Source organism: Temnothorax nylanderi, unplaced genomic scaffold (genome assembly GCF_030848795.1).
Source record: "Temnothorax nylanderi isolate EJ_2023f unplaced genomic scaffold, tnyl_v1.0 TNYL_tig0136_pilon, whole genome shotgun sequence".
NCBI classification, from domain to species: domain Eukaryota; kingdom Metazoa; phylum Arthropoda; class Insecta; order Hymenoptera; family Formicidae; genus Temnothorax; species Temnothorax nylanderi.
The window spans coordinates 344,703-363,744 of NW_027249198.1; the positions used below are offsets into that span (position 1 = coordinate 344,703).

General features: G+C 40.2%; 1 protein-coding gene and 1 long non-coding RNA gene across 2 annotated transcripts; one reads left to right on the top strand and one right to left on the bottom strand.

Annotated features, from left to right (window-relative positions):
- Window positions 1-1,593: 1,593 nt before the first annotated feature.
- Window positions 1,594-12,666, top strand: LOC139777037 (uncharacterized). Its single transcript, XR_011719251.1, has 2 exons — window positions 1,594-3,700; window positions 11,011-12,666. It is a non-coding gene; the product is annotated as an uncharacterized lncRNA (long non-coding RNA).
- Window positions 9,497-18,233, bottom strand: LOC139777036 (uncharacterized). The gene is made up of 6 exons (XM_071714188.1): window positions 17,587-18,233; window positions 17,123-17,247; window positions 16,347-16,571; window positions 10,949-11,084; window positions 10,497-10,626; window positions 9,497-10,093 (listed from the first exon to the last, which is right to left on the bottom strand). Exons 1-6 carry the CDS (start codon window positions 17,854-17,856, stop codon window positions 10,008-10,010), a joined length of 972 nt encoding a protein of 323 aa, XP_071570289.1. The 5' UTR covers window positions 17,857-18,233; the 3' UTR covers window positions 9,497-10,007.
- Window positions 18,234-19,042: the final 809 nt, after the last annotated feature.

Genomic DNA, 19,042 nt, shown 5'->3' on the forward strand with positions numbered 1-19,042 from the left:
CGCACCAAGTTTCTCGAGTGTGCACTGCGTAATTTGTTCCTCTTCTCCATCGGAAAATCGTCGACGCGGTCGGTCAGGTTATTTAAACGCCGATCTGGCCGGTCGATCGCCGAATCGATACATTTCGGACTGATCCAATACGAGAACCGCTCTCTTCTCGCGAAGCGTCGATTCCACGCGCGCGCGCGTAAATCGCCTTTGAAATCACGCGCTGCCGGTCTCGCTCGACCTCCACTTCAGGATCGAAACGTCGATACGCCGATAAGGCCCGCGTCGTCCACCATGACGACGGCCCGCCGCGCCGAGATTCGCTCTTCAAGATGTCGTCTTCCTCCCGTGGCCGCGAGAACGAACGATCCGCGAGAACGATAACTCGATCGAGCGACACCGATGGCGGAATTCACCCACATGCGTGTACACACATGTACACACACACACACACACAAACGCGCGCGCGCGCGCCGGGCAGGGGTGGCAGAGAAGAAGAGGGGTCGTCGACGATTGGTCGCGGCCGGCGTCGATACGGAGATCAATGGCCGCCCGCTCTCCTCCCGCTGGAGAGAGAGAGAGAGAGACCACGACGGCGTCGAATCGACTGTCAGGCACTTCGGCCGCGCGCTTTCGATCGATCGGCTTTTGCCGGAGTCGAAGTCGCGGCCCGACGCTTCGCGCGGCGCGCTCGATGGCGCACCTGACCTCGAAGGGTGGCGCGAAGAGAGGAAAGACAATTCCTTCGGATACTTCTCTCCCTTCGGGGCCGGCGGTACGGGGGTACTTCGGACGCGACCGATCCTGGACTTCGTAATCCCGCGACTCGCCGACGCCGGCTCTCTCGCGCGCTCGCGTGCGCACGCTTCAAAGCGCACCGCGACGCTCTCTCTCCTCTATGTGTGTGTATGTATCTCTCTCTCCCTTTCCTTCTTCGCACCCTCAGCGCCTCCCGCTGTCGTCGGCGTCGTCCTCGTCCTCCCGAATTCCGTCGCAGTTTGCCTGGCACGCAAATTTTCTCTCGAGAAGACGCGACTTTCTCGGCGGTGGAACGATCCCTCTTTTTTTCTTCCTGCTCTTCTTATTCCTCTTCTTGTGCTCCGCGGTGATCCCTCGGACCTCGGATACCGGGCCGTCCGCGGGAACCGCGCGTGGCGAGAAGGAGCGTTTCTTTACGGCAGGGGCGCGCACGAGGTCGAATCGTGTGGTGTTGTTGGAACACACGGAGAGAAAACGAGCGCGTCTCGCGCTCGCACGGAGTTGTGCGGAGTTGCGCAAATCGCGAATGCTACGCTACGCGAGAGCCTCCAGCAGGAGGGTGCCTTTCTCTCTCTTTCTCTCTTTTGCTCTTGCTCTCTCTCTCTCTCTCTCTCTCTCTCTCTCTCTCTCTCTCTCTCTCTCTCTCTCTCTCTCTCTCTCTCTCTCTCTCTCTCTCTCTCTCTCTCTCTCTCTCTCTCTCTCTCTCTCTCTCTCTCTCTCTCTCTTTCTCTCTCTCTTGAGGGGCGAGACGGGAACGACAGAGTTGATGGGCGCACGAGGGGGTTGCAAGAGCAACGCGGGGAGGAAGAGGGGCGGAGATCTCGCCACGGGGATCTGTAACGAACTCGATACGCAGGGGTCGAGGAAAGGGACGGGACGGCAACGGGGGATGAAGGGCGAAGAAGGGAAACACGGGCGGGGACGGGAGGGACGTGGGGGAACGAACGAGTCAGGGGTGGCCCAGGGACCACTCGACCGCGTCCGGTACCCCAAACGACGCACAATATTGCTTCTCAATTAGACGAACCTCTTCCTATATGGCTTCGCGCGCCCGCTTTTTTTTCTTCTATTCCGTTCCCTCGCGGCAGCTTGGATCGATAGCCGGGTTCGATGCTCCCGAGGTTTGATTTATCGAGCGACGGGGAACAATCATCGATTCCGCTTCTACTCGGAGCTGTGTTTGCTATCGGCGGCATTGTCAGGTCGATATCGATCCGTCGAATTGACTGACACACCGCGGCTGTCACGCCGCAGTATCTTTATACCGGCACCTGCGCGCGCATTGGCTTCTCAAAAATTTATTTAATTCTATTGAGCTGTTCGCGAGAAAGAGCGAGAAGACAAGACAGACGGAGTAGAATTTTCGAAATTAATGAAGCAATCGAATGAACAACAGTGTATTTTGAATAATCGAATAATACGGTATATACGGAAACATTGAATTTTTCAATATTAAGCGCGCATACAGGATTCGTTAATGTTCAATTCAATGAAAGCCAAATAAACGGAAACGAAATCATTTATGTAACAGTGTGATATTCCAATATACAAAGCTTTATAGTTTGACGAGCGCGCTGTATTTACACTACTTACTGACTTTATACGATTAAATATTCTGAATACATAATATGTTATATCAGGCACACACAAACAGGTTTTTGCGAAAGTTAGGTGTTATTTTTTTTATTGTATTTTGTTACTGTTATTGTTTACGATCCGTCCGAAACAAAAACAAAATTTATAATTATAATTATGAACATGAAATATCAAATATTTTTTAAAATTGAAAAAGCAATGCTCGTGCCAACAATCTTACGTGATTTTAATTAAAATATATACAGAAACAATATGAAAAAGTAAATAAATCTCTTCAGTAAAGAGAAGAGTCTTACATTTAATAATCTTCTTTCTTCAAAATAAAAGAATAAGTTAAAATATATACCTACAAGAAAGATTCGCAACACTTTGGGATTGCACGCATGAACATATAGCATAATTTTTCACTTAAATTGAATTAAATATTTTAAAAGTTTTCATATTTTCATAGCACATTTTATTACAAGAAGCGGGGAGGAGAGAAATAGATTTTTACAATTTGTACTTGTCAATGAACAATATGTTTTTAGAATAATTAGCTTCTAAACAATTGTTTTTGTAATTTTCAAAACGCTTGATCTCAATCGGTTGCTTTAAATATACGTAATAATAATTAGTAAGATAAATTATACAGTATTATTTTATTTTATTTTATTTTATCTTATAACTTTTTATACATAATTCATGCCCCTCAACTAAACATGTCACTAAAACTACAGAGTTTTTTAAAAATTACGTCATGTGCGCGCGAATATTTTCCCTCAAGCGGAATCGACGTCCGAAAGGGGCATAAAGAGTATGATAAACGACAGATATAAAGAGTGTGCGAATCCATACATCTTATTAAAAGGAAATCTGGGGAATCCGGGACTGTGTGTAGTAAGTCATCGCGATGTTAGGCGCGGCGCTGGAATTACGGGTACACAGCCATGCGGAGAGAGAGCCGCGGGCGCTCCGTTGTTGTGTGCCTCGGACTGTTTGCTAAGTAGTTGCCAAGGAGTATAGAGCTTCGGAATACAAGGAGACTTATGTCTGTCCGTCCGTTCGATCGCGGGAGCGCGTCGGATGCAGCCACGGTGCAGCACGCCGTGGCGATGCGCTGCCGGCTCTACGAGGCGGCCATTTACAATTCAATTCATCCGCAATTACAATACAAGTGACTCACCCGCCCACTCATCTACCAACTCCCTCCTTCCCCCCTCCGCCCCCCTTGCCTGCCGGTTTCCAATTCTATACGTACAGCATTCTCCGGAAATGTCGCAAACTTTGTCGGGACTCCAGGTTCTGCGGCGCGGAATTTCCAAGATGAATCGGAAGGGGTTTCGGTTTCGTTTCTGATTCGCGGAATTAATCGAAAGTAAGTTACCGTGAAAAGCTGCGATTTTTCCTGATCCGCGTAATCAAAGATTCAATAAGTTTCAGGCGTTTAAATATTAATATTTACAAAAATGCTGGAAAATATGGTATAAAAATGTGCATACACATACCGCGGCACCGCGCGTTCTCCAATGTATCACTTTTAAGATATCGCTAGTCGAATCTTGATAGCCGATAAAGTAATATTAGCCAGATTATTAATGATCGACGTCGCCAGATTGAGAAAAATGACGAGCGCGATCAACGGCGGCGGAAGGCCGTATATCGCCGCGAGGTAAGGAATCGATCGGCCGATCGAGTAATCGCCGCGGCGCTTTCGCGACCTGATAAAATTTCGATAGAACGCGCCGAGGGCCGGGTGCGCGTATTGCGGTTATCTCGATTTCGAGATTTAGATAAGGCCGATGAGCGGCGATAGCGGGAACGTGGAAACGTAACGTAACGTAACGTAACGTAAACGGTGTAAACGCGCGCGTAACACGGCGCGGCGGAGAGTCCTCGGGAATATTTTCCCAGGACGAAATCCGTCCGTCCGCGATGTATCCGCGACAAAGTGAAATCGATATCGGCGTTACGGTTATATCCGGCGGTCGCAGTCGAACGGAAAGAAACGGCGGATTAAAGCGCGAGCGGATAAATTCGCCGCGTGATTAAAGCGCGCCGCGGATTATGCCCGGCGCGGGAAAATAAATATTGAAAGGGGGATACGCGTAATATTCATATCGAGTAATATTCCCGAGCAAATTTCACACACGCACGCATGCACGCACGCACGTACACGCGCTATTTATTTATTTTGAATTTTGTTTTGCATTTTTTTTTTTATTTAATTTCCCGACGCACACGTTAATGAATCCGGAACGGTGGGTTATTTCTGCAGCATTTAAATTTACACAAATCGACGTTGCTTACATCAAAGTATACATTACCAACGTATGCCGCGGCGCTCATAAATTACGCCCGTGCTTCGCGATTCTGCAAATACAGGATTAATCTGTTTTTATATTTAAAAATTTTCACATTTTTTTACAACTTTTTTGAAATGCGGATTTTCCACTTCTACGCTGTAACATCTCACACGGCGTCAGGAAAATAATAGGGCTCGTTAATGCCAGAATTTTACGGTCCTGGAGGGGTAGTTTCTCGACGCCGCGGAGTGGGGGGACTCGTCGCTGAGGACGAGAAGAGGGGTAGGGGGGGTGAGAACTGCGATGTAACGTCGATATCGCGCTCTATACGAGGCGTCGCGACGCCGCGAGTGGGGCGCTCGCACGGGGCGCGGGGGACCAAAAGGGGATAGGAGGGGGAGGGGGCGAGTTCCACATGGGTAAAATAATCGATAGCGGCGACCGATATGTATGTGCCCGACCTGTATATAACGCGCCCGCACACGTGCACGCGCGACCAACCCCCTGCACGTTCACGCCCGTTTCCGCGTGTGCGTGCACGTGTGTGCGTGCGGACGCGCGTATGCGTGTATGTGTGTATGTGGCACGCAGGCGCACGGTGTCGTACGAATTCACGCGCGTGAGATCGATGGGCACAGGCGGACGCGGCGTTACGTAGGGCTTCGACGACGACATCGACTTTCCCCGCGCAATCGTTGGCCGTTGTTGCTATTAACCGCGAGACACTCGCCAATGGGGGATTTAAATCCGGTTTTCGATCTTTCGCGGCGGAACTCGCGCGCCGGCGGCGGTGCCGCTCTCGAACGTCGGAACTTACTTAAACGGATCGATTCGGCGAAAAACTTCTTCTCGTTATCGTGCACAGTTAACTCCTACTGTGCTTATATCTGTTTAATGTCCAAAGGAGCACCGCGCGTCCGCGACGCAACGTACAAAAGGGGGCGCCCGCTTACGAATGGAGACATCAAACGGGCGAAACCTCGTTGTAAAGGTGTGAATTCGCTTAGGGCTAAATATAGCCGCCTCCATCGCGAAATCTCTGTTCATAAATAATAGCGTGCTCCTTTTAATGTTGGCGACCCACTTTTCCATTTTACGCGATATTCTCGCAATTTCCCTGAAATACCTGAAATAAATCGCGCGTTCCGTGAAAGAACTCCATTGCATATTCTTCGATCGTACGAAAAACAAAAATAAATCGACGTAAAATCGACGGATTAGATGTAATACGTTAAAAATTTTATACGTCGCGAAGTTTAAATACGAATCAACGTTTTGGATTCACGTTCGAGAATCGAGAAAAGGATCGCCGCTCAGAATTTTTGCGAATCCTCGAACGTTCGACTTTGAGTACAAAAACTCTTGCCGATCCGGGCGACCGGGCGATTGCGTGAAATTCGATCCGGGCGCAAAAAGATCTCCGCGGAGCCGAATGATTTTTGCGAATTAACGAGGTCCCGATGTATCGGCTTTTCGCCGTTCCCGCGGAATGCAATTAAATCGAAAGAGAGCCCGCGGGCTCTCGATATATCGCGATAATACGCGACGATTCGTGCGCCCGGCTGTCCCCCGCGTTCCCCCATGATTTTAACGCGAATTTCGCGCAACGCGACGCCGCAATAAAACGAATAACGTCCCGCTTGACGATCGTAGCTCGTTTCTTCCTTTTTTCTTCTTTTAATCCGCCAAACGCGTGGAAACGCAGAGAGATGATGCGTCCTCGCGTTTTCCCCCGTCGTCGCCGAGCCGTACACTTTCTTTATGGAAATCGATATCTATAATTATTTCATCACTCGCTCCGCGCATAGTATTACGCTCGCATTATGGGACTCTACAGACTCGGCTGGACGATGGAGACGATGATTGCGAACAACAAAAGTAGCGCAACAAAGTATAATTAAATATCCCGCCCCATTTTATTAAAATAAAAAGCTCGGCGTATCACGTGAAGCTGTGATAACTAAATAGAAAGAAAAAAATGAAGTCTCTAGAGTTTCACGTTGTGCAAAATAAATCGACGGTATATATATGCCTGATTATAGAAATATTGAAATATGTAATGTTTCTCATATTACATCTCGCTACGTTTAAAGAAAAGTCATTACGGTAATTCGATAATATAATTATATCAATTTCGCCGAGAGAGAAATATTAGGGATGAATAAAATATAGAAATGCTGAATAAATTATAAAAGTATATATCCGAGAGATTCGACTGGGAGATTTGCGTCGTCTTGTGTAATCTAATAATTTTCATGTTACCTGTATTTGAGTTTCTCGAATCTCCCTCTTTGGTCGATATTACTTATTAGCGATTGCTACAAACATTTATAGATCATAGACGTCAGATCAGAATGTGAAAGTGGAGATATGCTATTCCGCGTAATTAACACAAACGACATACAGGCGTACTCATTGGCGTAACTGGAGCAGCGTGTATACATGTAATACATGGGCGTTGATACATCAGAGAGACGTCAAAGTCTCTCCCTTCCCTCCATCCCGCCTCCCCCACTCTACCTCTCTCTGTAATTTTCAGAGTCTTTAATAATCACTTTCGAAAGATACGTAAATATAAACAGTTTCATCGGGATGAAAGAAAAAAGAATGACAGCTTCTCTGGAGAGATTATACGTTTTGAGTGATTAAAGAAAACCTTTAGTTTATTTCTTCAAAAATTTATTTGTGTCATTTATTTTATAAAATAGATTATATGAAAAAAATAATATATCTTATAAATAATTTTGTAAATCTGTCTTTATCTTTCGATATATACATATATAGCAATAGTGTCATATAAATGTAATATTATATTATTTGATATAATTTTATTTAATTATATAATAGTTATATTAATTCGTATAACTATATCCAAACGAGCTATAGATATATTCTATTTATTATATACATTATATAGATAGATATATTCTAAGATGATTAAGGAGGACTCTTTGATTTGTATAATATATTATTATTTTTTCTCATTGCTAATTTTATTAGAGAAAAGCGTAACTTAAGTCATGTAATTAAATATAATAAATCTTCTTTGTGCGAATATCATCTATGTCCCAGGGAGAAATGTTATAATCTGATAGAATTTATCAGTGACTTTATTAACGATAATAGTCAATTATTATTATTAATAAAATCGTCTAGTTAAATTCATATTAATTTTTCACGCTCATCTATATTCTAATTTCATTTAATCTTGTACTATCTTTAATAATACTTATTCCTAAAAGTACATAGCATTCGAATAGCATTTCCTTAGCCAATTTATGAAAATTAAATATATATTATTTTTATATTAATCAGTATAAATTAATATAGATATCTAATATTTATTAATTAATATGGATTGATTACAATTAAGAAGATTAAATACAGTAATAATAATGAGTGAAACTCGACCGTTTATATACAATCAATTAGGGAAAAATCCATGCCATTTAATATTTTGCCATTTAATACCATGCCATTTAATACAATGCCGTTAATACAATATGTATCATTTTTTACACTATTGTGTAAGTTAATAAGTTACAATATAATACAATAACATTCAATACATAATAAAAGAAAACAACTTAATATATTTTTTATTACATTTAAATCAATCATTATTATAAAATTAAATATACTCGCGTTTTCTTGTTAACTATTATTGGCTTGTTTTACTGTTTCAAAATGTATATATATTTTGCCATTCAGACCAAAGAAAGACTATACAAACTTTACCTCTCTGTGTGTGTGTATGTATGTGTGTGGAAACTTCCAGTAGGATTTTATCTCTATCTTCCGTGCAATCCTGTAAGTTCTCGGTCTAACGAAGAAACAGTTGATCAGTTTCTTCGTCATCTTTTTCTCCCTTTCTTTTTCGCTCTTCCCCTCCCCCCCCTCTCTCTCTCTCTCTCTCTCTCTCTCTCTCTCTCTTATCTCTATCTTCCTTTCTTTCTTTCCTTTTAACAACGCCAGGCAGTGGCCAACATATGATCGCATATATGAGACGACAGTGGCCGAGTCACGTTTAGGGCACCGACAGGGTAGTCAAGCGGCAGGGAATTCCCTTCGAATCTCTCCCTCCCTCCCCGCCCGTAATGGAGGCAGCCCCCACGGTAGGGGCTCACCTGCCGCCAGGTGTGACTCCCGGCTTGCTCGCCATCTGCATGAGGGGCTCGTGCCGTGCGCGGGGGCCGTTTCCTCTTTACTTTCCTCGTGCGAGCGCGTGATTAACACACGCACACATGTACGCGAAGAACCGTAAAACTTAGCACGCGACCACGTTCGTGCAGGACATACGTCACGGGGAAACGAGCGTAGCGGCGGTTAACCGAGCATAGGGTTACCTCGGTCAAGTCGAATTCTCTGCTTCGCTCGAGCTGAATAGGAAGTATAAATAATGAAGTATAATAATATTAGACGATAGAGCGAACTTAAATGAAAACTCATTTAGCTTTAAAAGCGTAACTGTAGACATAGATTTTCTACAGTTTTCTTCTATCAAACAATTAGTAGTACATACATCCAAAATATTCTAAAATATACTTTACGAAAATAAAAATGTTTTCTCAAATAATTTGATTTATTATAAAAAACTTAAATATTTTATTAATCTAATGAATTAAGGGGTTACATATGTTTGACAGACCTAAAATTAGTCGAAATTAACGAATTTTTTAATAAAACATAATTTTACCTACAATAAAAATTCATTAATTTCGACCTAGTTTTAAGACCTGTCAAATGTATGTAGCCTCTTAAAATAATATAATTAATCTCGGAATATATGTAAAATTGTCAAGCTTTTTTTCTAGTTATGAAGTATTTTAATAATAATGATGAAATATTGATAATGCTTCTTTCCACGCTTTTCTTAATATATTTCATTTTATTATTCCATATTTTCATCCATATACATTTATATACTATACGAGGATTTATTTATTTTATTTTAAATATTCCACAGATTGAATGATGAATTAGAATATGGAGACAGGATAAATTAATCTATGTTAGCACATAATATTGCGAAATATTCACGAATGATGAAATTCATGAATAAATGGAGAGGTAAAAACCACAGTGTAAGTCAAATTTTTAAAAATATTTTTTCGTGTGCATAGATGCAATTTATATATTGTATGGATTGCATCTATGCACGCGAGAAAAAATTTAAAACAAATTTGATTTACACCACTATGACTTTTACCCCTCCAAATACATGTGTACATATTTTATATTTATTATAACATGTTATTATTCTGCACATTTGCACATAGGAACTTATTCTTATAATAAATTCTTTGTCAATTGATCTTATCACATAACAAATAATAATCTGTCATATATAATTAAATTAGCTTTTGAACTCTACTCGCTTCAATCATATTCAGCCCCGATAGTAATGCTCATATCATCGGAGATGATTTTCGTTTGGTGGTACCATCGATTCGTATCCAAGACGACTGTAATTGAAAATCACAATATATCAGAATTAATCAGAATGATGGAAAGAAATTGAAAACGCAATATAGCGTGTAACAAAATTGAATTTATTAGCGGTTGCAATTATCTCAAATACTTCTTCTAAAGTTTCCTTATTTATTTTCGAGAAAAAATTAAATCAATAATTTGATTTAAAGTATTGTTAAGCGAAATTAATCTTTTACCCCCGATCCAAGGACATAAATGGAGTATCCGCGTATCCCGCATTTCAGCGTTCAATGTGACCGAGCAATTCTCAATTTGGAACAACATTGAATGCAACTGTCGATCAGAGCGCCACATTTAGCGCTAAACGCGGGGAAAGCAATTAATTTTGCAATTAATTCGATCATTATTTATTGGCATATATCGAATGGTTCTCACTTATCTCTCCGGTATGCACAATCACTTCCAGCCTCTTGCATGTGTAGTAACACTCCCGCGGCGGATCTAAAATCCACAATTTTTCACCTTTTATCTGCGCCTGCCAGGACGGATAGTCCACATCGTCCACCTTGAAAAATTTCATATTCTCGAAATATATGATTAATGACAATCGTCTGTACACTTAAACACACATACGTGCGCACATTTAAATATTAAATATATATATCTACATATCAATACAAATACAGTTAAGAATAAGATTTATATGTATATATTTATTTAAGAAATATATAGTACAAAATAATTAATAAATCTCTATCAAAGTGACAAAGTAGTATGTTGTGCATGTCAATAAACAATTTTGACAGACATTGTTCTTCGTTTAAAAATGTCGTTATATGATTGTTATGTAATAAAATAAGCTTCATATAATTTTCTATAAAACCTACATGCATCGGTGCGCCATAGCCATTGCTTCCCATAAAAATCCAATCCGTTTTCTTGCTTTCAGCAGTGGCGGGAAGAAAATATGGTCTCTGGTAATGCTGCCTTAATATCATGCCGATTTTCTCGTCGCAATTGCTCCTGAGAGGAAGGAAACAACGAGATAGCGTTATAGAATAGAAGAATACAATTAGAGAAAATTACAATAAATATTATTTTTTCCTTTCTGACAGTTTCATTGAGTTTTCGGAAACAGGAAATCGATCGGTCTCATCGAAATTTTCTATGGACAACCTTTCGATCGGCATGATACTGGAAATGATGTGATTTTCTTTGTAATCCTATTTGCGAAATCGTACGCGAACGTTGGTAATTTGAGGGAACATCGGAAGCCGTGAAAATACTCGCAGGTAAGTATACTTTTAACTCGCGACAAGACGTGGAGTCTCTCAGAACCCAGAGCTCATCTTTTACGCTTTCTTTCTTGTTTGCATAAAAAATATACTCATAACTCGAATCAATCTTAATGCAATATCTTTTTCTATTGTTTTTTGTTTTTAAAAGTAATTGACTTTATCTTTTAAGGAAATTAGAAAGAAAAATTTTCGGAAAATATCTAAATAAAAAATGAAAAATGAAAACATCAAGTAGGGGAGACCGGGGCAAACTCGATACAATTTTTTCAAAGGCAATTTTCAACAATTAATTAAAATTTTCAAGCAAATTTAATGGTACACATTTAAAGAGCGTTCCTTCAGGTACAAAATTGCTTAAGGAAATTTTGCTGTACGTCGCTTAGTTTTGCCCCCAGGAAAGGAAAAGTGACGCGAAGACAAATTTTCAAATTGAAAAATGCCGGGGTAAACTCGACACTTTGCCTGATCGACACAATTTGATCTGGAACTTATTTTTTATTGTCTGAAACTAAATATACATTTGTTTATCGTGTATTTAGAAAGTACAAAAATTTGGGATTAAGTAAAACAATCATTGGAAATAATGAGAACAAAAATTGTTGAACATTCAATTATTTTCATCTAAACTTATGTCTAAAAAACAATTTATGCAAGTAAATTCGCGATTACACGTGCGCACACATTTGTCATGGGCCATATAGCTGCATCACAAGCATCGTTATTATTGGGAGCCAATAAAACAGCGTGTCGACTTTGCCCCGAACGTCGTTTTTTACTTTTGTTATTCCAAAAATATAAAAATTTTGAAAATATGCAAAAACTATTATCGGATTCGTATAAAGCATCGAATTTCCCATCAAAATCACTTACCGGTAGATTCGCAAGAGTAAAGCTCAATGAAAGAGTAGACATTTTCGAGAGATCAGAAAAATTACTTTTCACTATCAAAAACGCTTATGTCGCGTTAAAAATTACACTATAACTCAGAATGTTACCAAATTCCGTTGATAATACTGGCACATAAAGACGCATTTACAGTAGGAAAGGCAAGTTTCTACGATAGATTTAAATTGGCAAAAAGCCTAGTGTCGAGTTTGCCCCGGTGTCGAGTTTGCCCCGGTCTCCCCTACTCATTACGAATTGCGACGACTCTCACCACGTCGCTTAAGCGCAGTTTTCTAAATGCTGTTTATTTTGTAATAATTTCTCCATCACCTTATATATTATATTAATCGATGCGGCAGACTCTGGACATAAGATAATGATACCGAGAAAATATTGTCATTAATAAAACACTTGAATCTCCACTTTCGTCATATATGAGAACCGAGAGAAGAGAAATAGAAATGAGGAGAGTGTCTCTAATTATTTTGTAATTATTTTCTTCTTCGTCTAATATTATATTAATCGAGCAGCGTACACTGAACGCCGAAGGAATAATATCGCGAGAATTATCATTAGCGAAATGCTTTTCGCTTTATCTATTTATAACAATTAAGGGGAGAGAAAAAGAAGAAGCGAATAAATTTAATAATATATCAATCGATATGGAGTAAAGCGGAGATAAGCTAATAATACAGATAAAATCGCCGATTAGCGAAATAATCCGCTTTCCACTTCTTTCGATTACAACAATTAAGGATGGACAAAAGACCGACGGTTTATTTAGCGTAGCAAATCTCTCTAAAATATTTATAGCGCGGGAAAATCAAATGTGCGATGAACACCGATGACACGCGCTTCTTCAAAATTATTCATTATATTTAAAAATATTGTTCCCACGCGTTCCCACAGGTTTACCGATTCCCGGAATGTAGGCGCGCACCCGTGTTTTGCTTTGATTCGCTCGCTCGAGTCGCGCTTATACTCCTCTCCGCGCCTAGCTTCAGGGCAGTCGGAGCTCGGATTCGGAGCGTCGGTCGACAGGATCGCGCGTGTATGTCTCTCTCTCTCTCTCTCTCTCTCTCTCTCTCTCTCTCTCTCTCTCTCTCTCTCTCTCTCTCTCTCTCTCTCTCTCTCTCTCTCTCTCTCTCTCTCTTTCCTTCGCGCGTCGAAATCGTGTCGAACGCGCGAATTGGGAATTTAGTGATCGGCCAGTTAATTGCGTGTGCGCGTCAATTACCATATATCGTCGCGATCGATCGCTCCGTCAATAGATATGTACATACGTATATGTCCGCGAACGTCGCGTTTAGCTCCGAAGCTCGCCGCCCGTTTCGGAATCGTTCGGATTCCGGTACCCCCTCCCGATCGATCAATCCGTTTACTGGAACGCGGGATTTTCTCGGCGGATCTTCCGGCCGATCGAACGACTGACCGTCGAGCGATCGCGTAAGCATAATAATGTCCAGCGAGAATTTTTCCGAAGAGAGGTTACGCCTGACGGTAGCATCGTATCGGTGTGAAGTCGGGTAATCTTGCTGCTCGTTTGAATCTTGCTGTTAGCCCGCGCTAATCGTATGTCTGACGTCATCGGGATGTATCTCATGCATATAATTACTTCGGTCATCGATTTCTTGCGGGATTTATTCAGACAAGGTGCGTCGCGAGTGCGATAAATGTATTATGCAATGATTTGGAGGCTTCCTGCGAGATTCCAAGGTTCCAATTTGCCTATAATGGGAAATCCGCTCCCGCACGTAAGTAGTACATACATCACTACGATGTAGTGATTACGAGTTTTGTTCTATGTAAGAACATATCGTGTTCGAATTACATTTCTATGGAAATAAGTGTCGCATGTATTGCGAAAACAAACATGTATTGAAAGTTGTAATTAGGCATTGGTCTGATAAAATTTTTCATTTGCCTTTGTCGGACATCTTTTCGATGAATTTTTGAGTGACGAAGTGAAGTTGAAGTCAGGTTATTCTGATTTTTCGTTTGTTTAGGCAGGAAATCCACTTTAGTGTCTATTTCTGTCAATGTAATAAATAGAAGAATTAGAAAAGATAAGAAGCAAGTTAAAATTAATCTTGATAGAAATAGACATAAATGATTCGTAATTCGGGTCAAAATTTAAGATATAGAATTGTATTCATAATTTTAATACTAAAGTATTTGAAGAATTAGAATATTATCATTTTACGATTTCAAGTTAGAATTCTAAAATGGACTTAACATTGTCGTGAGTGATTATTTCGATCGTTGACACGTTTAATTCGAAAGAAAGTATCGTCGCGGATATTACATATTGTGACTGTTTCGTCAAGTGAACTCCGTGCGACCGTACATCGCTCGTGCAATGGAATTTCCACGGATCGATCACCTTCGGGCGAGTTAGTTAATACCCTCGGTAATAATTGGCAGCGATTTCTACATTCGCCACGATCATTAGTCGTAGTTGATCTCTTGATTAAAACTGCAAAATTAATGCTATAATTAACGCTATAATTTGCATGTTAAAAATCCCTCTCGTCTCGTCGTATTTGAATTACGACGTTAAAACCAGACGAGCTATATAATTTGTGTCAGGTTTCAGGATAAAATTTTATTTATCCTGAAATTTAAATTTATTTATTTATAATTTCTGCGTACCGTGTAATACGAAAAATATTTCAAGCGTCATCAAGCGTATCAGAAGATACATCCGTTGTGTGAAATATATAGATATTAAATGAATATTTTAAAATACCCGGTAAATAAAGTCATAAATAGAGTCCTGATATCCGACGTAAATTATGGATTATCTAAATTGGTTTTTATAGTCGTTAAATATCGTGTAAAACGAGCATGTATGTGTATCGATAATACCGAGAAAAATTGTCGGGCGATCATCACATTGTACGTAATAGAGTTGACGAATTTTGGCATCCCTGCGCGACATCGGGACCCTAGGCTGCACCTAATTAAAAATTCACCGCCGTAAAGAATAAACGGACAGTGTCACGTCGCGTTAATTAGCCGTGAATTTTTATACATTTTATCATACCTTTATTAAACTCGCGTTAATTAAATTCGCCGAAATTCGTCGCGCTACCGCGCGAGGGGTCGAGCGAGGTGCTACGCGATTGTTTAGAGCGTGTCGTTAATTAAGTACGTGTTCGTTCGAAAAAAAATGGCAATCGCACCGCGCGATCGGCGAGTAGAGATTCATTTATTACAGACTACATGAGTTGTTTGTTTAATTTCGCCCTCGCGCGGCGCGATGATTCGATGCGCCCGTTGCGCAATAATAATTGGCACTCGCTTTGGCATTCGTCTCGCATTCGTCCTCCCCCCCCCCCCTCGGTGAATGGAACAACGGAAAAATGACAATTACGAATTGCCCGAGTAAAATGTCATTTATTCGCCGTCTGCGCACGGCAATTTTAAATTGATATTCTATATTTTCGATAATTATGCTTACCAGGACGCGCCGCGGAGGAATGCGGCAACGGCGGTGAGCGAATTCATATTTTACATTTGCGCGACTGATTTACCTCGCTCGCGATTATTTTAATGTCGTTGCGAGCGCGATGGTTTTCCGATAATGAAATTAATAATTATTATAAAATTGCTTAAAAATAACGAACATTCGTTTATATATCAGAGCCGTAAGGAGCTCATAAAAAATTCGTTATTAATTCACTACCAATTTGAAAAATTTGTTACTAAAATTTCTCGTAATACTTTTCATGTTTTTAATTATTTTTTATCCAAGTTTCGAAAAAATTTTATTAATATATCGATTTTGTTACGTTGGAAAATCATATTATCACTTATCTCATTAAACTTCGTCTTTGCATGGAATTGAAAATCTAACAAGCTCATAAATTATCTCATGGATTCATAATCTCGAATAGCAATAGAATAATTTCGATAATTTCGAACTGAATATGAAAAGCAGTTATCGAGGTTTCTCTAAAAATGATCCAAAAAGGATAAAAGATTTAATGATCAGAAATATACGCATATATCGGGCATACCACGAAAAAGAGATTGTTCAACGACTCCCTTCGTCCTCCCTTACGCATCCAAGGATCGAATGCGAGTCCGAGTTACTTACCATCCGACGTACCAGGGCGTCGTGCCCTTTTCCATCATGGCTCGATCGGCGCTCATGTCGAAGACGTCCTGTAGACTCCGAAATTCCGTCTTGTACGGGAAAAACTGGCAACTCGCTTCCGCCCCGTCGTAGAGCGTTTTGAAAAACGAAAAGGAGAACACTTTAGGTGCCGTCCAGTTCGCCATTGCGTCGCTTATCACCACTGGCTTCCCTGAATACGCGTAGCTGATTACAAGTAAAGTACAATCGTGAAGAGATACCGAATTATTAATCGCACGCACAGAGATATTATTGCTAAGTGTGTCGTAAATAAATAATAAAATTATAAACAGATAGAATTTTTCAGCAAGTTGTGATTATGACAAATTAATTCTTAGAAAGATTATAAGTTCTTTTCTTTTAAATAATGATGCGGTGCATTAATCTTTAAGAAATCTTATTGTTAGCAGCGTTAAGTAAACAAGTTAGTTAATAAAAGATAAGCAAATACTTTTTTATAAATTATATCTAAAATCGGGATTGACTTTTAATATATTTCATTATTGTTCAAGTAAATAAATTAACAAGGTTAATAATTATATTAGGTTTTTATAAGCGATAATTGAGACACAATTCAAAATATTTTAACAATGACCTTTATGTCGTATAAGTAAATTAATTAAGACTAAAAGAACTTTTTGTATGTTGTTACGGAGTGATATTCTGAAAATTCTGAGAATATCGCGCATAAATTACTGATTGTGAGTTAACAAAATATGCAGGATGCGTTTTAATACCGTTGTTCAAAGATCGTTGGATCGACGGCGGAGAGTTTGTCAACCTGTTGAACATCCTGGCAGATCGAACAGTCTTGCGGCGGTCGGAAAAGTTTTTGCACAAATGAGGGTGTCGTTATCCAGCACTGAAACAACGACTCACAGTTATCTGAGATTCACTCAGGTCTATAACTCGTAACAAAGATCCCCGTAACATTAATTCGCAATTAATGTCTGATAAAAATTGATTCTTTGTTTTGGATTGGATCTTTTATTCTTAGTCTCGTGATTTTGACCGGCCAAATTTGAGTTTCGTCTTTTTGCCGTCTTAAGTATCACCAATTTATCTGGATACGTGAAAACAGTCTGCGATCCGTGCTTTGTGACGTTTAATCGAGGGATTAATACGGAATCTGTGTCGAGGAAGATATGCGTCGTATCGAGATAGAAACGTAAATTGTCGAACAACGTAGAATTTGTCTCACCTTGCTGTATTGATACGTTGGCACATGAGTCCTCGCAAGTTGCACCGTGATCCACGTGGCAATCAGCAAGAAGAGCCACAGGTGCCTCGCGCGGACTTTTATCAGTTTCGTCGGTCTCAGTCGCGAACGGGCGCGAAGAAGCAGCCAGGCCTTAACTGGAAGTCTCAGGTCGTCTATTTTTCCCAATATCGCGCCCAGTTCCTTTCGCGCGAGGTCCGTGGATTTTTTCGAAGAGTCCGCGCTGATCGCGTTGTCACTTGTATTTGTCATGACGAAACGACTCCGTATTTCAACAGAATTGACGATGAATTAATGATCTATATCTCTCTTTTTCACGAAAATTTTTGAATTTTAATTTTAAATTAACTTAACGAATTGATATATGTCTGATTAATTATAATTTTATAATTATATAAAATCTGACTAATTTGTAATTAATTATTTGGAATACAATAACTCAATTAATTTTTTAACTGTTAACTTTTAACACGTAAATTACAGTTTGTAATTATGTTGCTTCAGAAAATGGGTTTAAATCGAGATAAATGTCACGGTATTACGTAAGATTTGTTACAAAACGAAATCTTTTTTTTATTTTTACGCAATCGCAACGATTACTTATTGCGTATTCGAACGGCACCAGTAGTTGTGATGGCTAACGTAAAACTGGGACGCGGTCCTTACCTGCTGCTCCAGCGAGCCAAGCCCCCTCTCGCATTCACCCACGTATGGGGGTGGCAACAGCAACGAGTTCACGGGGGTGTGAAACGAAAATCAGTGCCCATCGATACGGGTCGCCGATTGGTTTCGATCGAATCGATTTGGCGCAATAGGAAGTGGATTGTTTCGCGAGTGTTTAACCCACTTCTCTCTCTTGGTCCCTTTCACTCGATTTTCCTCTCGCAGAAACTTCGAAACTTTTTTCTTAATACTGAAAAAATGTAGATAGTTTGTGAAATGAATAAGCTTGTTACTCTTGCTTAATTTCACAAAGAAAAAAAAATTTATAATAATTTAGGAGAAGATAAAACAATGGATTAAGAACAATTTAAAGATAATTTGAATTATAATGAAAATGAAAGAAAAAAGGACCAAGAGAGAGATTTAATTTATAAAGAACAGAGAGTCGATTTTGCCGATTAATTAATATTTCGCTATCGTGCCACATGAGCGCGCACAATTTATACGAAAAGTAAGAAATAAAGAAAGAAGGAAGATTAAAGCCAAGGGAATTATGAGGTAAATTTTCCGCTTTTCCATTTCATGGGGGAACGTGGGCGCGACGCCTCTTATCTCGGGTTGCAGCTGGCCCCGCTCATCGAAGTGTATAGACTTCGCCGACTTAAAATACGTTTGACCTACTTCACATTATTCCTTATACTTCGCAACCTGCCCGGACGATGCAGAATCTTCCCTCTACGTGACGAAGAAATACGTGAGAAGAATATATACCCGC